Source organism: Oryx dammah, unplaced genomic scaffold (assembly GCF_014754425.2).
Source record: "Oryx dammah isolate SB20612 unplaced genomic scaffold, SCBI_Odam_1.1 HiC_scaffold_8, whole genome shotgun sequence".
Lineage (NCBI taxonomy): Eukaryota > Metazoa > Chordata > Mammalia > Artiodactyla > Bovidae > Oryx > Oryx dammah.
Window position 1 is genome coordinate 29080506 of NW_024070192.1, and position 19164 is coordinate 29099669.

General features: G+C 55.0%; 1 protein-coding gene across 1 annotated transcript in view; it reads right to left on the bottom strand.

Annotated features, from left to right (window-relative positions):
• Positions 1–19162, bottom strand: part of LRRC75A (leucine rich repeat containing 75A) — a gene marked incomplete at its 5' end in the record, with an annotated part of 34502 nt that extends 15340 nt beyond the window's left edge. The window contains one exon of the mRNA XM_040244432.1: positions 18914–19162. Within this exon, the coding sequence (XP_040100366.1) occupies positions 18914–19162 (249 nt within the window). The remainder of the gene's footprint in view (positions 1–18913) is intronic.
• Between the last annotated feature and the right edge of the window lie 2 nt (positions 19163–19164).

Sequence of the window (19164 nt, forward strand, 5' to 3'; positions counted from 1 at the left end):
GGGAAAGTGAAGTCGGTCAGTCGTGTCCGACTCTTCGCGACCCTATGGACTGCAGCCTACCAGGCTCCTCCGCCCATGGGATTTTCCAGGCAAGAGTATAGGAGTGGGGTGCCATCGCCTTCTCCGATGAAGAGGGCTCTTAATGCCAAAAACACTTGGGGAACTGCAGGGATGGAAGCAGGGGGTACCCTAGGAGACAGTACGATTCACCATGGTCAAAGGGTGGAAACAACCCAAGCGCCCATCAGCTTCCATAGGCACATGCATAAAAACGTGGGATATGTCTGCAATGGAATGTTATTCAGACATACAAAGGAACAAAATATGACATATGCTACACTGTGGCTGATCCTTGAGGCCTTTATGCTAAAATAAATCAGTCACAAAAGGAGGGTTCCACACATATGAAGCGGTCACATTCATAGATGCAGAGTCTATGCATTCACGACGCATAGAATGGTGGGGGCCCAGGGGCTTCGGGGAGTTGCTGTTTCAGGAGATTGAGTTTCAGTTTGCAAGATGAAGAGTTCTGGAAACAATAGTGCGATGGTTGCACAACGATGTGAATGAGCTTAATGATACTGAAGCATAAAAATGGTTAAGATGGTAAATTTTATGTGATGTGGTTTTTTTTTTTTTTTAAATGGGCTTCCCTGGTGGCTCAGCAGTGAAGAATCTGCCTGCCAGCGCAGGAGACTCCAGTTTGATCCCTGGGTCAGGAAGATCCTCTGAAGAAGGAAATGGCAACCCACTCCAGTATTCTTGCCTGAGAAACCCCATGGACAGAGGAACCTGGTAGGCTAAGTTCATGGGGTCACAAAGAGTCGAGCATGACTGGGTGACTAAAGAACAATGACAACAACTTTTTTAAAAAGGTCCTAAGACCCAGAGGGGTAAACACAGAGGCCTTCCTGGGAAAGGAGGGAGCAGAAGGGGCATGTTGATGGCAATTATTTTTCCTGCCTGTCCCACCTGGTTACCACAACTTTTCCCACTGTGGGTATTTCTAGCTGTGGGTATTTTCTTTAAATTTTCCTTCCATGTTGGGGTCTTTCCATCTACAAACATGGACTTTTCAGAGCCTGTCTCCTCATCAGGAAAGCCGCGCTCTGAGTATCTCTTGACTTTTTCTCTTCCCGTGTTCTCCCCACAGCACACTCCCGTGGAGGGCCCAGGTTTGCCTCAGTCGCTGGCCTCCTGTCCTGCAGCGTCAACCCCATTCCCACTGCCCCTAGTTAGGACTGTGTGCTGGCTAGCATTCTGAATCCTTGTGATTCTTATTTTCCTCGTTAATCTCCCTTTTCATCTCGCCCTGTTGTTTTCTTTCCATCTCAGCTTGGCCTCTTTTTATGACATTCTGTGCTGTTCTCACAAAGTTCACTTCCTCCGGAACCTGCCATAGATCATTACGGAGTCAGGGTCCGGCCTCCACACATTTCCCTGACGCACAGGATTTTTTCCCCACTTGTTCACCCTTGAAAGAGGGGCAATCTAGTGAGATCCCCCCACCTATCAAGCCTAGTGTGATGCTGTGATTTACAATACATACATACTTGGACTTTCAGGCACGGAGCTCCTAAACCCTCAGAATTTCCTAAATGATGAGAGAGACAAAGGTGCCTTTTGTTATGAGATGACGTTTTAAAATGTTTTTTGTTAATGAGGTGACTTTTGGAAAGTCCCTTGGTCATCTGGGAATGGGGCCGGTAGCCAGGGGAACCAATCTTGTCATTAGTGAAAGTGAAGTCACTCAGTCGTGTCCAACTCTTTGCAACCCCATGGACTATAGCCTATGAGGCTCCTTCATCATGGAATGTTCTAGGCAAGAGTACTGGAGTGGGTTTGCCATTTCCTTCTCCAAGGGATCTTCTCCACCCAGGGATCGAACCCGGGTCTCCTGCATTGCAAGCAGATGCTTTTACCATCTGAGCCACGAGGGAAGCTCTTGTCATTAGAGGTTGGGAATTTCAGTCCAGCCCCTGACCTCCAGGGAGGGTACGGGGGATGAGGAGAGGCCAGTGAGGTCATCAGTCACACTGACTGATGAAGCCTCTGGAAAATCTCCACAGTGCAGGGTCCAGAGAGCTTCTGGGTCTGTGAGCACAGGAGGTGTGGAGAGTGGACACCAGGGGGGTATGGAAGGTCCTATCCCTCCCCACACCTGGGTCTGTGCCTCTCTCCCATCAAGTGGCTCCTGAGTTAAATCCACTTTGTTAAACTAGTGAGTAGAATATTTTCCTGAGCTCTGTGAACCACTGAAGCGGATTCATCTGACCTGAGGAGAGGGTCGTGGGAACCTATAGCCGAGAGCTGGGCGGTCAGAGGCACAGTTGGCCACCTGGACCTGTGACTAGAGTCTGCAGTGCGGGCTGTCCTGTGGGACCAAGCCCTTATCCGTGGGGTCGGACGCTCTCGCTGGGCGAGTGTCAGAACTGAGCTGAACTGTAGGACACCCAACCTGCGTGGGATAACTGTTCGTTGTGGTGAGAACCACACCCACACGCCGAACTTCTGACCTTGTCCCACGGCTGCCTTCCTGGGGGAAGAGCTGAGTCCACCTCTCAGGTTTTTGGTTTGTAAGGAGGCCTGCTTGGCGGGAGGCCACATTCGGGACACTGAGCTAATGCAACTCTGACCTTGGGGAGGGGTGTCTTTGCCCATCACCATGGACTGGGTCTCCCATACTTCAGAAATGAGGTCTGCGGAAAGCCACTATGTGGTCAGTGTCCCAGGTCCTCCCTGTCCCTGGCCGAGCCCAGGGGCCACAGTGGACTTCTGGTGGCCGCGGCTCTGGGGTTTCCCTCTTCTGCCTGCCTGGTGGAGGCGGCGTCTGAGGGCCACTTTCCCTGAATACCCGCAGAGAAGCACGGGGAGGGTGCAGGCTGGGGAGGACTCCAGCAGTGCTGTGTCAACCCCCAAACCGACTCTCAAGGGGAAGGGTGGCCGCCTGACTTCCTCAGATTGGAGAGAAGGGCTCCCTTTCCCCCGGGAGGCCTCGGCTTCCTGGGGGGAGCCGGGTGGCCCCATCTGTCTCAACCGGGCAAGAGGGAGATCCTCCCAGGCTGCCCACCTGTCTCTGTTTTCAGGAATTTTCATCTTTTTTTTGGTGTGTCTCCTCAGGTATTTTAGGGGAAAGCTGGGGGAAGCCACACGGGAGGCTGCCACGCACACGCTATTTTAAACCACCACCACCCCCTTCCCTTTTAAGTTCCAGGTTTCAAGCCTGTTCCCAGGAGGGAGGCCCTGCAGGAAGCGAGCTTGTCTCTGTCTCTCTCTTCCAGGCATGAAGCTGCGGCTTCTGCAATAACACAGTCTGGGGAGGGAGCGGGCAGCTGGGTCCGCATATTAACCAGCAAAGGTGGACAGCTGGCGCCGGAGCCGCCGGAGCCTGTGCGCTCGAGCTCTTGTGCTCAGGGTGGGTAATGAGGCTGTGAGCAAACAGGGTCCTCCCGAGGACAGTAATTAGTCCAGAGGGCAAACAGGGAGCCGGCAGGCTGCCAGTCTCCTCCTGGGCCCAGTGCATCAGAGGTTGCTCCTCTGGGGAAGGACACAGACTGGTTACTGGCCTCGCCTGGGTGGCCAGCTCCGTGTCCCCTCCCCCCTGACATTCTAGCCGCCTCGAGGATTCCCAGGAGAGGGACTGGAACTGTCGGGTGCCTGCCAGGGGAAGAAGCTAGAGGATCTCCACGGGCAGGGACCCCATGCAGACACCAGGCAGCTGCTCACTGAATGAAGACAACGGCCTCCAAGGAAGGTGGCGGCTGTTGTTCAGCCCCTCAGTCACGTCTGACTCTTTGTGGCCCCTGGACTGCAGCATGCCAGGCTTCCCTGTCCTTCGCTATCTCCCAGAGTTTGCTCAAATTCATGTCCACAGGGTTGGTGATGCCATCCAACCATCCTCTGTCACCCCCTTCTCCCCATCCTCAATCTTTCCCAGCATCAGGGTCTTTTCCAGTGAGTTGGCTCTTCATATCAGTGGCAGAAGTATTGGAGGAGGAATGGCAAACCACTCCAGTATTCTTGCCACGAGAACAATACAAAAGGAAGGTGGGCATAGTCTTAAAATGCCGATGGGGATGGAGACACCTGGGGCCAAGCACACATGGGGTGCGAGAAACCGAAACGGATGTACCAGTTAAATGGTAGCCCCTGAAAGACAAGTCCACACTTTTAGTCCCTGGAATGTGTGAATGATGTCTCATTTGGAAAAAGGGTCTTTGCAGATTGATTGCCTTAAAGTCCTCAAGATGAGATCATCCTGGCTTATCCAGGTGGGCCCTGAACCCAACAACAGGTATCTGATAAGAGACAGATACAGGGGAGACGGGGACAGGAAGATGGAGGCAGAGACTGAAGTGATGGAGCCACAACCGTCAGCCTCAGGGGAGGCTGGGCTTGACTTGAGACTTTTGATCTCCAGAACTGTGAGAGAGTAAGTTTCTGTTGTTCTAAGTCACCAATGAGTTTCTCTTGATGGCTCAGTGGTAAATATAGAACCTACCTGCCAATTCAGGAAGACATGGGTTTGATCCCTGGGTCTGATCCCTGGGTCAGGAAGATACTCTGGAGTAGGAAATAGCAACCTACTCCAGTATTCTTCGGGGGATAATCCCATGGACAGAGGAGCCTGGTGGGCTACAGTCCACGGAGTTGCAAAGAGTCAGATGCAACTAGACAATAACAAGTCACCAAATGAGCAGTCCTGGGAGACAACAGATGGAAGCGGAGGTGACGTGTTTCTCAATGATGCACCTGGGTGGAAAGAAAAGGTCAGACCGAGTGGGCTGGAGCCCTTTTCTCCTCTGACTGCTGCTGACCTCGGGCAGGAGCACAGCTGCAAGCACCTGGGAGCATCACCGGCAGAAACGTCCTTGCTGTTTTCACCAGTCCTGGGTCCTCTCTGGATGAGTGTACCCCAACACACTCTCCCTGGCTGTCTGCTCCCAGAGGCGGGACTGGGCTGGTCAGAGATGCTCTGTGAGATGGCTCCAAGCCCAATATGAGAAAGAATATTTAAAAACAAGTGGTAAAAGAAATCAATGGGCATCCCTGGTGGCTCCATGGTAAAGAATCTGCCCACCAGTGTGGGAGACTTGGGTTTGATCCCTGGTCTAGGAAGATCCCACATGCTGTGAAGCAACTAAGCCAGTGCCCCACAGCTATTGAGTCTGTGCTGTAGAGCCTGGGAGCTGTAACTACAGAGCCCGTGCTCTTCAACAAGAGAAGCAGCTGCAATGAGAAGCTGAAGCACTGCAACTATAGAGTAGTCCCTGCTCCTCGAAACTACAAACAAGCCCAGGTGCAGCAACAAAGACCCAGCATAGCCAAAAATAATTAAATAAATAAAATTATTAGGAAAGAAACATTGACACACGCTCCAACAGAATGAACCTTGAGGACATTATGCTAAATGAAGTAAGCCAATCACAGAAGGGCTCAGACTGTATTATTCCACTCATATGAGGTTCTTAGAGGAGCTGAATCCATAGAAACAGGAAGTAGGATGGAGGCTGCCAGGGGCTGGGGGAGGTGGTGCAGAGTTGGTGTTTAATGTGGACAGAGTTGTAGTTTGGGAAAATGAAGAGTTCTGGAGGTGGATGGTTGTATGACAATGTGGATGTGCTTCGTGTCACTGAACTGTACACCTCAACGTTGGTTAAAGGAAGTTTTATGTAATCTATGCTTTACTACAACTAAAAAAAATCAAGTGATGAGTTCACAGGCCCTGGAGGTATGTAAGAAGCAGAGAGATCTCTTAGCTCAGTAGTGGCAGGATTTCTGTACCAGGAGGGAAGGCTCTCTAAGGACTCTCTCTCCCTTCTGGCTCCCTGGGAGTCGTCTTGTGTGCCCTTGGACGCAAGATCGTGCAGCCAAGGGTGTACGGTGTGTGCCGTCCAGGAGACATCCAGGAGGAAGCTGAAGAGGTGGGGCCTCGAGGGAGGAAAGCACTGGGAAGGACCATGAGAGGAGCAACGACAGACAGAACCCAACCCAGACAGGAAGCCACCCGGATGGGGGAGTTGGAGGAAGAGTTTGGGGGTGGGAGGTGGAGGTGGAGGACTGCAGAAAGGAAACTGGAGGACCCTGGAGACCACCCCCCTCGAGGTGGCACTGGGCCTGTGACTCCCCTGTTCCCTTGACAGTGTCCTTAACTCAGATGGGGTTGAATCAACCAGGACCTATGGGAGTGAAGCAGCTCAGATACACTCAGAAATGTGTCAATCTGGCATCTCACACATTTGTAACCTTTTAGAGAATCAAGTGGGCTTCCCAAAGAAACTGCCTGCCAAAGCAGGAGATTTAAGAAACTCCGGTTCAATCCCTGGGTCGGGAAGATGCCCCCAGGGAGGGCACGGCAACCCACTCCGGTATTCTTGCCTGGAGAACCCCATGGACAGAGGAACCTGGTGGGCTACAGTCCATGGGATCGCAAAGACACAACTGAATGGACTTAGCGCCTACACACAGAGAATCAGGTAGGTTAGAGAACCTAACAAATGAGACCTGCGTTCCAATTTGAAAGGGGTGAGTGAGTAACTGAGGTTGGGCTTATGATTTTAAGCAGCCCACTGAGGGAGGATTTGGCCAAGTCTGTGACAGTTTTGAAATGTTTAACAGAACTTCATATCCACCCTATTTATAAGCTTAATATGTTACATTTTAAGAACTGCTTAGGAGCTTGGGAAAGTCCTGCTTTTTAGGATGGCTATTTACAAACTTAGGAAAACTGGACATATTAACTTTGTAAGATCACTAAGATATCTAAATAAATTTAGTTAACGAAGTTATAAGCCTCCTACCCTTAAATGTGACCATTGAAATCTACTAGATTCATAAACAGAATAATGGCATATGTAGATTAAACTTAAAATGTTAGGGAAATGGAAGGCTTTAAGTTTTTCAGTTCAATATATTAAATCATAACTGAGAAAATCAAGCACCCATGAGCACTGTGTGTATGTGTGTGTATATATATGTGTGTAGGGCAAGTGTGTAAGTACATGTGTGTATATGTGTATGGATGGGTGTGTATATGTAAATGGGGTGTTTGTGTATGTGTGTACAGTTTGTATGTGTGTATATATTAATGTGTGTGTGTGTGTGGAGCGTGTGGTGTCTGCACAAAAAGGCCCCAAGGACCCTGTAAACCTCCCAGGGACACAACAACGAGGCCAAGGTCTGTTGGCAGGCAGCTATCCTTGTCCTTGTATCCCTGGGGAAAGAGGCACTGAGTGCCCACGCCCACGCCCACACACCCAGACTTTGGAAACACCAAACAGCAAAGCAAAAGTCACGAAAGCAACCTCTGCCCTGGCCTCTCCTTGAAGGAAACGCGCCAGTGTTGGCCTGCTTGCTGGCGAGGCCACTCCTGCCGGGTGCAGGGGAGGAGCTGGAGCCCAGGAGATACTCGTGGGCCCTGGTGGCAGGCCCCCCCGCAGGACCCAGTCACCACTGCCCCCTGCCTGCTGGCCCACCTGGCTGAGGGGCAAGGATGGGCTCTGGTCCCATCGCAGAGCCTGTTCTCATCCCCCAGGGGTGGCTGGTGACTCCTGTGCTTCCATGACCACTGGCCCTGCGGGGTCTGAAGGTGGGCAGGCGCCCCTCCTCAACCATGACAAGTGCCCGTGGGTCTGCTCTCCCCACCAGGATGCAGCAGGGTGGCTTCATGGCTGCATGCTGTTTGTGTTTTAACTTTGAAGTCTTTAAAACAGACACCTTTTGCACAAAGCAGGCCTCTGGAAACACATGTCTGACCGCTGCCAAGTGTAATTCAATTAAAATCCAAGAAGCAGCAGTAGCAACAAATAAATAACAAAAGGACGCTTGCTCTTCAGAAAATCATAAAATCAGCTGCAGGCGCAGTAGGCCTGAGGGGGTCTGCTCTGCTCTCTGTGGTTGTGGGTCCACCCAGGCTCTGCTGTGGCGTGATAGGAGCCCCCAGGCCCAGCCTTGAGTTAACCCCTAGGTCAGTGTGGCCCTGGGCACCCTCCTGTCCCGCTGCACGACAGCACCCCACCTACAAGTGAGCTTGTCATCAGCTCTTTCTTCCCAGGAAGTGGGAGAGACCAGCAGAAGAGGCCTGGATCACCAGGGTTTGGAACCCAAAGAAGAAATTCAGCAAATAGCACTGCATCCCCCCCATCAGACCTTTCAGCTACTGTGCTTTATGACTCTGAAACGTTGGTGGCATTCCCACTATTATACTCCCCAGGCTTCCTTTCTAGTCCCAACCAGCCCCGCATCTTGTGGCTCTGGGATTCTACAGAAAGACTGGGGGGTCCCTGAGGTCTACCGGCTCCTACGCTCCACGGATTCTCAGCACTCTGTCATCCATCCTGCATCCTCCAGATCTCTACTTAGGAAATAATCTGTCGCTGAAGCCTTCTGAAGCGGACTTAAGCCCATTTGTCTCTCTTGTGGTTAATGTTGTCCATTTTAAATGAAAGGTTTGGTCCATTTTGGAGGGAAATGTAGGTGACAGAGGTGGGGGGGTGACTTCCAGGCTCCTTCTGTCTGGCTCCCTGACAACCTGCTTTCCCAGCAGGACACACCTCATGGGAACAGCCTGTTTCTCAGGGTGAGAAGTCAAGGACCTGAGGGTTGTGAGCGAGTGGCAGAGACGGCGGCGGGGTGGGCCCTGGGATTCCTTACTCCACCTCCCACGGCTGCCAGCCCTCGGAGAACATATGTAAGTCAAGGTCGTCCGGAGAAACAGAATTGATAGGGTGTGAGTGGATGAGAGGGAGAGGAGGGAGCGAGGTGTAAGGAATAGTGACCGTGGGATCTGGCAAATCTGAAACCTGGACGGCAGGCTGGGACCCCAGGAAGAGCTGCTGCCGCCACCTCCCCCAGTCTAAACTCAGCACCCCTGTCCTCAGCCTTTCCTCTCAAGGTCTTCAACCGATCGGACAAGGCCCACCCACACTGTGGAAGGCCGCCTGCTTTACTCAAGGTTGACTGATTCAACGCTGCTGCTGCGTGTGTTAGTCACTCAGTTTGCCCTACTCTCTGTGACCCCATGGACTGTAGCCCACCAGGCTCCTCTGTCCACGGGATTCTCCAGGCAAGAATACTGGAGTGAGGAGCCATTCCCTTCTCCAGGGGATCTTCCCGACCCAGGGATCCAACCTGGGTCTCCTAAACTGCAGGCAGATTCTCTACCATCTGAGCCACCAGGAAAGCCTGATTTAATGTTAATATCATCTAAAAAATACCTTTGCAGTAACATCTAGACACATTTCACCAGAAACTGGGTACCATGACCTCACCAAGAAGGCACATAAAATCAACCGCCTCCGCACACTGAGAGTCTTTACCACTTTACTTTATTTTTTATTTTGGCATGTGAGACGGTTCCCCAACCAGGGGTTGAACCCAGGTCTTCACAGTGAAGGCCCCAAGTCCTAACCACTAGGCCACCAGGGAACCCAAAGGGTCTTTACCACTTTCAATCTCTAGGTCAGAGGCAAGGCCCCGGGCACAACCTCCAAGAACCCGGGTAAGCAGAGATGAGTCACACGGGATGGGAAGTCCAGCTCGAATCTAGCTCACACCCAGGTGTGGGGCTGGTGGGGAAGTGCAGGGAGAGGAGGAAAAGATCCCCCAGGCTTCTGGCTGAGGGTGAGCCCTGCCCATTTCCCCAAGGCCTTTTCTCTGGGCAGTGGGGAGGGCAGGAATGGACCAGGGAAGGAGCTCTGGCCGGCAGACTCTTCCCCACCCCACTCTCCTCCTTGGGGCCTCACTGCCCCACAGGTGGAAGAACCTGGGGCCAGAACCAGCAGCACCGAGAGGTATCAGTGAGTCCCAGAGACTGCAGGGTGAGGGCAGTGTCCCTGGGGAGGGAGCAGCTCTGCCCGTCTCCGGGAGTCACAGAGTTTGTCCTCATTTTCCAGGGACTCTGGGAGGGCAGCAGTGCAGGTGGAGGTGGGTGGAGTGAAAGGACCCAAGCAACAGGCCCATGAAGGCCCAGAGCTTCCTGCCAGGGTCTCAGGCTCTCTCCCATCCCAGTGTCCCTGGGTTCTGCCCACAGGTTCTCCTCAGTGGCCAGACTCCCTCCAGAGCAGGGCCCACGTGCGACACACCTGCTCTCGAGTCCCCAGCCAGCTGCCCCTGATCCTCTGGGTTTCCTGGCCAGCTGCCACCAGTTTTCCAAAAGTAAGTTGTTTCTCTAATTCCACCCCACTGCCCGTTCTCCTATTCCAGGCCTTCCCCCACCTCCCAGAGCCCCGTGCCCCTCAGAGTGCCCCCACGTCTGAGCCCTAGCTCATGGACCATCCTCCCACTGAGACACGTCACAGCACAAATACCTTTATCAAGCTCCCCATGCCTGACCAGGCCGATTCTTAGCCAGCAGGCAATTTATGGAGACGTGAGAATTCTCACAACGGGTAAATTGAAACCTTCCGTGTCTGTTTCCATCTCCGAGAACCTTCCCCTCCTGATGGTCTCTAGGCTGGCAACTGCTTGGAAACCCTGTGGGAGTTTTTACCCCAAAACTCCACAACTCCAGGAGAAAATGGGGATGAGGTCTGCAACTGGGAATGACAGGAAGTCCAGAAGACAGGCTCATTCCAGGAAAACTCAACTGAAGGGAGTTCTTTATCTGGAGAGGTGGATGGAGGCTATTTACAGGAAACGGGGAGCATCCAGAATGCGTGCATGCTAAGTCACTTCAGTTGTGTCTGACTCTTTGTGACCCCATGGACTGCAGCCTGCCAGGCTCCTCTGTCCAGGGGATTCTCCAGGAAAGAATACTGGAGTAGGTTCCCATTTCCTTTTCCACAGAGACAGGGATATAAACAGTCTGGGAAGCTGGAGGGGAATTCCTGGGTCCCCAGGACATGGGTGGGGATTGGAGATGATGGGAGCTTAGCAAGGAAGGCGTCTTGAAGGTCCCTGTGCTCCTAAGTCCTATGGGCCTGACTCCAGACTCACTGAAGGTGTCTTTGCCTCTGGGAGAGGTGGGAGTGTTGGGCTGGAAGAAGGTGCCCAATTGCTTCAGCTTCCCAATTGAGGAAGAAGGGGATAATCGTCTGGCTCAGAGGCAGAAATCATCCCATTCTGGCTGGCACTGCACTGCTGCCTGCTTCAGGTGACATGGGAAGGCTGTGCCCGAGGGGCCACATGGGAGAAGGGCTGAGCCTCCTGACTGGCTTCAGCTGATAAAGACTGAACTTCTGCATGCCTTCACCAAGGCGGCTAAGTACAGCTGTGCAGGGTGTGCACTGCACAAGGGTGTCTGGGGGGGGTTGAATTTGCTGAGCTTTGACTGTGTCTCAGCCAACCAGACAGGTGTCTCCTACTTCTCACAAAGGTGCTGTGTGGGCCTGGGGTGGCCTTACGTCTCCCTGGAGGCAACTGAGGGGATGAGGCATCCTTGGGCCCTCTGCACTCCTCACTGAATGGCCTTCACACCTCTAGTCCTTGGCTGCCAGGAGCAGGGGTGTGGCCACACTCCATGGAGGGGCAGTGAGCTCATGAAACATGCCCCTTATAGGGACCACTCTCTCTTCAAGCTGGGTTCTGCTCTCCTCTTCCTCCAATATTAATTCATCTTGGCCACCACCATCTCAACATCTTATTTTAACAAATAAGCCACTGAAAAAAGTACCAGTTAGGTCTTCCCGGGTGGCTCAGTGGTAAAGAATCCGTCTGCCAATGCAGGAGATGTGGGTTTGATCCCTGATTTGGGAAGATCCCATATGTCACAGAGCAACTAAGCCCGTGCACCACAACTACTGAGCCTGTGCTCTAGAGCCCGTGCTCTGCAACAAGAGTAGCCACCTCAATGAGAAGCCCAAGCGCTGCAACTAGAGAGTAGCCCCATTCTCCGCAACTAGAGAAAAGGCCATGCGGCAACCAAGACCCAGCATAGTCAAATATAAATAAATGAAAGAAACAGTGCCACTTGGAGAATGTGCTGGGGGACAGATGGGGGCCAAGGGCATGAGAAGGAGGTGTGGGCAGGAGAGGCTCAGGCCTGAGTACCAGGGCCACTGGGAAGGGCTGTCAGGGCAGGTGAAACAAAGCCCCACCTGGGAGCCGGTCCATTTGGGAGCCCTGAGGGAGGAAAGGTTTGTGCCCATATGTGAGGATCAGTCCTAGCTCTTGCACAAACTGGTGACAAGGGAGTGACATCAGAGCATGACAGGGACTCTGGCTCACGTGTGAATGAACGGGTCCATCCTGATGCCATAGGAGCCTGGTAGAAGCTGTGAGGCGGTCGGGAACCTCAGTGGTTACCTCAGCCACACAGCCTCTCACTGTGCTGGTGGGCAAACTGAGGCCAGAGAAGGGAAAGGGGCTGTGCTGGGACCATGGCCAAGGGTCCCCGGTCCCCAGAGAAGGCTGCCACAACTTGGAGCCCTTTTTCGAGGCCTCGCTGAGCACATGCTGGCTTCCTGATCCTCATAATCTGTTCATGAGGTGGGGGAACAATTTTACTCCTGTTTCTCCTGCCTCCCAGGGCCTAGAGCAGCGCCTGGAGGGGCAGACTCCGGACTGTACAACAGACGAATCTCTTCGAGGTCTTATTTTGGCTCATCTGTATTTTCTCATTTTTGAACAATTGTCTTGTCTTGTTCAGTTGCTCAGTCGTGTCTGACTTTGTGACCCCGTGGACTGCAGCACTCCAGGCTTCCCTGTCCTTCACCAACTCCCAGAGTTTGCTGGGAGTTGGACTCATGTCCATTGAGTTGATGATGCCATCCAACTGTCTCATCCTCTGTCGTCCCCTTTTCTTCCTGTCTTCAATCTTCCCCAGCATCAGGGTCTTTGCCAATGGGTTAGCTCTTCACATCAGGTGGCCAAAGTATTGGAGTTTCAGCTTCAGCATCAGTCCTTCCAGTGAATATTCAGGGTTGATGTCCTATAGGATTGACGGGTTGGATCTCCCTGCAGCCCAAGGGACTCTCAAGAGACTTCTCCAGCACCACAGTTCAAAAGCAGCATTGTTCAAAACAATGAGGATGCACTGTTTTTTTAAAAAAAGAAAACCTACCGTTTCTTACTTTAAGTGAGATCCTGTCAACCTCATAGGACTATTTAAAGAGCTAAATAAACAGGAGAAAATGCTTTACGGACCGGGAAGCAGGGCATGGGCAGGAGGGATGTCCCTAGAGCTTCCCCCACTCAAGGCGCTGGCCCCTACCAAACTAGACAACAAAATGACCCCCACTCCTTCCTGTTCTCACGGTCCCCGGCTGCCTTCCTGCCATGAAGGCTAGGGGGTGGGGGCAGCCCTGGGAAGCTGACCAAGATGAGCTGAACAACAGAGATGCAAAGTCTGCTTCTCACCCAGGGAAAGGGAGAGACACAGAGAAGAGACGGTGGGAGGGGGAGCGGGAGAGGCCGAGAAAAGCTGGGACGCAGAGGACAGCATGGGCGGGGGCAGCCGTGGCTGGGGGCACGGCCCTCAGGCCCGACGTGAGGCCACCCTGCAGATGAACACTGCCCTTCTCCACTCCTGCCTGACTCCTTGTCTATACTGGTGAAGATGAAGTTAGAAACATCGAAATGCCACATTGCCTGGACAGCAGCCGTCGGCAGAACTCCATATGGCTGCAGCAGCCAGGAGTCTGAGCTAATAAAAGTTGAAAAAAAAAAAAAAAAAGGCTGGGAAATGCTCCCAGAGAGCCACGTGGGCGCCACTTGGGCCAGCGAGTGGGGTGGGGAGGAGAGCCAAGCACCATGAAGGCAAGCCCCCACCCCTGCCTGGCCGGCCAAGGTCACTGTGCTCATCAGGACAGCCACTTCTTCCAGGGGCAGTGATGGAGCCTGCCATTTTTGACCACTGCCCCCACCCCAACCCCTGTTTCTCCTAATGAAAGTGGATAGGACACAGCTGGCAGGCCAGGGGAGGGAGGTGGATGGCAGGCTGCGACCCCCACTTTGGGGAGGGGATCTCCTCGGATGTGGACCCCACCCCTTGAGCATCCTGATGGGGAAGCCAGACCAAGGCCTGAGTCGCCTGGATAACTCTCTTGCAGGTGGCTTCTGCCTGCAGGAGGTTGGGGGGAGTGTTTTGGCAGGTGCAGGGGAGCCCGAAGGAGGTCTCTCCCCCCCAGACCTGCAGTCAGGACAGCTGGCCCAGCCTCAGGCCCTGGCATCACTCCTGCCCACACAGAGGTGGCCGCATCCCTGGCCTTGGAAACCAGCAGAGCAGGCCCTGGCCTGGGGCTCCCCCTGCCTCGGCATCACTGGAAATGCCCAGCCTGGGCAGAGAGCAGCAGGGCTTAGAAAGGGAGGAAGCTTTCTCTCTGCGGATGGAATCAACATGATTCAGCACAAGGAGCGTGGAGGCCAGGCCCTCCAGCCAGGCTCCGCTCCCTGCTGCCACCTCAGCAGAGGCCCCAGACGGCACCTGCCATGGGGTCCCTGCGGTGCCCACGGAGGCCAGGCACCATGCCACTCCTCTCTCCAAGAACACCACTGCCTGGCGGGCTGCCAAGAACAGCCAAGTCCTGTGGACAGGGCTCCCGGGAATCCAACCAAATGAAAGCAAACTTGCCAGATCTCTCGACTGCACCCGCGGGCCTGGCAAATAAGCCCCGGGGTGCACAGCCCAGACCCAAGGGCTTGCTGGGGACACATCAAGACAGCGTGTCCCTGGCACACGACTTACTGCAGCTCGCCACAACCTAGCGGTGTCAACCGCCTGCCAGGGACAGAGGTGGTGGTGGGGGTCTCCACTCTCAGGAAGTGTGGGACTTAGTCTAACAAAATGGACAGTGGGGAAAATGACATACATATGGACGATTAAATCCATACAGCCTAACCGGCAACTGAATCTCAGAGTCCGTGGGCTGACGTGGCCCAGGAGGGTGGCCTTGGAAATGTAAGGAGCATTCCATGGAAATGAGGACATGCATCCCAGGTGGAAAAGATCAAGGCTAAGGGTGGGGAACTCCCTGCTTGTTCTGGGAGTTGTCAGATGAAAAAGGCAACCTCTTGCTCATCTTTCTGCCAAGCCTCTGGGTTCCCAGGGAGACTTATCCAGACCCCTGGGGCAGCCAGCACCCTAGGTTCCTGAGGGCTCTTTTCTGCATTGCGGGGGTGGCTTGTGTTCCCAGGCGTAGCGTGAGGCCAGCCCAGTCACCCTGGTCACGTGGCCTAAGCCACACCATCAGGCTGACCCTAGAACTGCCCTGCCCAACAAGGCTGCACCATATACTCCAACCCAATCAGATCCTCTTTACGGAAAAGCTGGGAGATGGGCCACTTCAGCTTGGTGTGTGCTGGGGGAACTGAGCCTCTACTCTGGTGCTCCATGAGGCTGGGAGACGACCGAGTCTGGGACCCAGGGACTCAGAGCAATCCCTGTACCCAAGAGATGACCCCCGCCTCCTACATGGGCTGGCACTCGCCCTCTCTCCACGACTAATGGGTCCTTCTTCCCAGGGCAACTTGAAGATTGCAGGTATGAGCTGAAGACTTAGGAAGCGACCCCTGGAGAAGGGGGAGGTCTGGGGGAGGGGAGCGGAGCAGCCTCTTTCATCCACAATTAGCTTCTTTCACCCCCCAGCTCCCTGAGTGCTGCCCCACACTGCTTCTGAACTTTCAGTGAGTTCTGGCCCAGACTGAGCCCTAGTCAGGCAGACAGAATCTAAAACCTCCTGGGCCCAGCCTGAGAAAGGTGACCGAGACCCTGCCAGCAGCCCGGCCAGACCCCAAGCAAATTCTCTTGTTCCTTGCCGTTGTTGCTGTGAGAACGGGTTTAGGTTTGCAGAGCCGACACAATCTCACACAGTTGTAGCATCTGCTCTGCTCAGTACCTTAGATACCCTCAGGGAAACGAGGAACACAACTCACCGGTTATCGGCTAGGTCCCAAGTGGGAGCAGACTGAGGACGGGAATGCAAGCTGCCCGAGCTGACCCTTGGCTCCAGGCTCTTCTCAAGATGGCAGGGCTCCTCAAGGGAAGGGGACTCCCCTTGGCTCCTTCCCTCAGCAGGCAGCTTCCTGGGAGCCTGCTTCCCTCCCCACTGCACAGCTCAGCATCCTAAACACCAAGGAGGCCTCCCCATACTGCTCAGGCAAGGGACATGCAGGGACAGGCTGGAGAGTCTCCAGTCAGGAAACTCCCCTCCCAAATCTAAGACCAGAGAGACTCCTAGATTCAGAAGCAGAGGCACCGGCAGCCACAATCCTTCAGCCCACTGCGACTGTCACACGTGGTCCCCAGGCCATATCTTGAGCCTGTCGCAAGTCACACAGGTTGGGAAGGAGAGGTCTCAGACAGGGGTGTATTCTGAACCTGGGGTCTGTGAACCCTCCAACATTCTTGCAGGACTGTGAATGTTGGCATATTGTTCTGGGAAGAGTGTGGAGAGATCGTTCAGGGCTCCAAAGAGCTCACGGCCCATAAAGACCAGGACAACCTCCAGCCCCCTCCCACGGGGCTCTGGGCAGCCACACACATGGTCAAACACAGGAGAAGGTGAGGATGACCGTGACCGTGACCGTCTGGGCTCCCATTCCCTCTGCCTGTTCACCTGTTCACCGATGCCCACCCTTGTGCTCTGTGGGGCAGGAACAGTGTGCCAGCATGACCGAACCCTGAGCTCCGCACACCCACCTCTGCCTCGTTACTGATGCGCCCCTGCTGGTCCGACCCTAGGGAGCCCTGGGTGTTTCCTGTCTCTCAGTGACTGCTCATTCGCTTTCTGAACATCACCACCCCCGGCCTAGAGGAGGAAACTGGAAAGGAAAACAAGATTTGGGGGAAAGAGCCACTTCTGTGCACAGCACAGATGCAGCTCCTCATCCCTCCAAACAGCCTCAGGGTCCTAGAAAACCTCCTCTTGCTTCCCACGGACATTTGGACCCAGCCACTCCCTGGAGGGCCCTGATCTGCACCTTAGGCAGGCCCATTGCCGGCTCTGCAAAGCCCACAGGCCTCAACCAGAGGTCACGAGAGCCCAGGACGTGCCTGGAGCAGGAGGGCAAGTTATTCTGCTGTTTTCGCAGCAAAGGGGAAGCCTGGCTGACCTCCTCCGACCCTCATCAGCTGTGCCACTGTGTCAGGACAGAAAAGTGTCAGGACATCAACGAGCCACCATCTGTCAGGAAATGCTCCCTGTCTCCGGACGCTGTGGGTGATACAGACAGTATTAGTTGCTCAGTCGTGTCCGTCTCTGTGACTCCATGGACTGAAGCCTCTGTCCATGGGATCCTCCAGGCAAGAATACTGGAGTGGGTAGCCATTCCCTTCTCCAGGGGATCTTCCCGACCCAGGGATGAAACCCAGGTCTCCATTGCAGGCGGATTCTTTACTGTCTGAGCCATCAGGGAAGCCTGTGGGGGACACAGGGATGTGTCTACTCTCCAAAAACCAGGGGGAAGCTCAGGTTCTCCAGGATGTGGAATCACACTCATCTTGCAGGCCCCACCCGAACAACTGGCCCTGACTGGCCCTCGAGAACAGGGGCTGCACTCTGCTTTTTCAGCCCCAGGAGGGCTTGCCTCAACCCCCACTGTCAGCCCCTCCATGGTCCTGTACCCTCTGCAGCACCCACCCCAGTGCTGGGAGACAGCATACAATCAGAGAAAGCATCTCACCGTCTGGTTGCAAATGGATATGATGGTCTGGAAAACCCATTATTCTGATAGAAAGCAAAACAGTTTCCACAGAGGCCATAACCTGGCTTTCAGTTCTTGAAAGACAAAGAAACACACACCACTAAAAAGTTACTAAGTGTGAATTGTCATCTTTCTCTGAAGATTCAGTTCAGAGATGGCACCTGGGGAAACAGCAGCATCTCAGGTAGCCTTCTGGATGCTATTTGGGAAAGTGGAGGGGAGAGCAGAAACCCCAGGCTTCCCAAGCCCCCAGGCCTCTGGCTCCCTCTCCCTGTGCGCACACACCTTGGGAACACACACTCCAGGGTGACCACACACCAGATACATAGTGGGGTAGGGGGGTGCTACAGACTCCAGGAGGGATGAGGGTCTGATTGATTTCTGAAGCTCCCCCCAGGAAGGCTCTCTGACGGCCTCTTTCAACAGTGATGGGAGAACTTCAGACAGGCTACCTCAGAGCCCCTTCCCCATCCCCACTGGACTCCACCACTGAGCCAGAATATGGGGCTTGGACTCAGCTTCCCCGCAAAGGTCGGCCAGGACAAACCCTAGGGATGCAGGAGGGGCGCCTTCCTGCCTCTCTCCCACTGGACAGAATCCACAGAAAGGATGAAAAAGTGAAGAAGGAAAACAAGCCCAAGAGAAGTGGACAGCAACGGCCCCAGGGAGACCCAAAGCAGAGGGGACCCGCCAGAGGTGCCAAGGCAGTGCCTAACCAGGGGGATCAGGCTGAGGGCAGGGCGCAGGCAGCCTTGGAAGGCCCTGCGGCCAGCCGGTCCCACGGGAACCGGGCCAGCTCCCCCACCCCACCGCTCGGCTCCAGGCTGAGCTCCGGTCAAAGTTAGTCAGGGGAGAGAAGACCTGTCTCCTACCTGAACCCCCTCTCACCCAGGGTGCCTCCCGGCGAGCGAAGCCCCTGGGGGCTGGAATCTCACCAGTCCCAGAGCTGTGCCCTTGGACTCCCCCTGGGGAAGCTGACAACTGCGCATTCCTTGAGGACCCTTGATGGGAGAGACTGCCAGTGGGTAGGGGGTAAGAGAAGCACCTTGGCTCAGGCAGGCGTCCCCCGCCGCCCACCGCCCCGGGCCAGCCTCCTCCTCTGCCTGCGGAGGAGAGAAACGAGGACGTTATTCCAACAGGTCCCCCTCGGCCGGGCCTCTCTGGGCAGCCTTCCTCCGCCCTGCCCCGAGGCCTCAAATTCAGGGGCAGCGCCGAGGCACCTGCGGCTAGACCGGGCCCGATGCCCGCGAGAAGGGGCCCGGGCGGCGCCCCTGGCGCCCCGGGGCCTCCAGGGCAGGGGCGGGGCGCCCCCGCGGCCCCTCCCGGCGCTCACCTGGCGCAGGTGCTGCAGCAGCGTCCCCGCCTCCTCCCGCCGGCCCTGGCGCAACATCCGCAGCAGCTCCTGGACCATGCCGACGCGCCGGTGGTAGGGGGGCAGCCCCGCGCCCGCGCCCGCGCGCCCCGCCTTGTCCCCGGCGCGCAGCAGCAGCGACGCCCAGAAGTCGGGCCGCTCGCGCCGGGGGCCCGGCGCCGCGCCGGGGCCGGCTCGCTCCGCCAGGCTGCCCTTGGTCTGCCGGGTGCCCA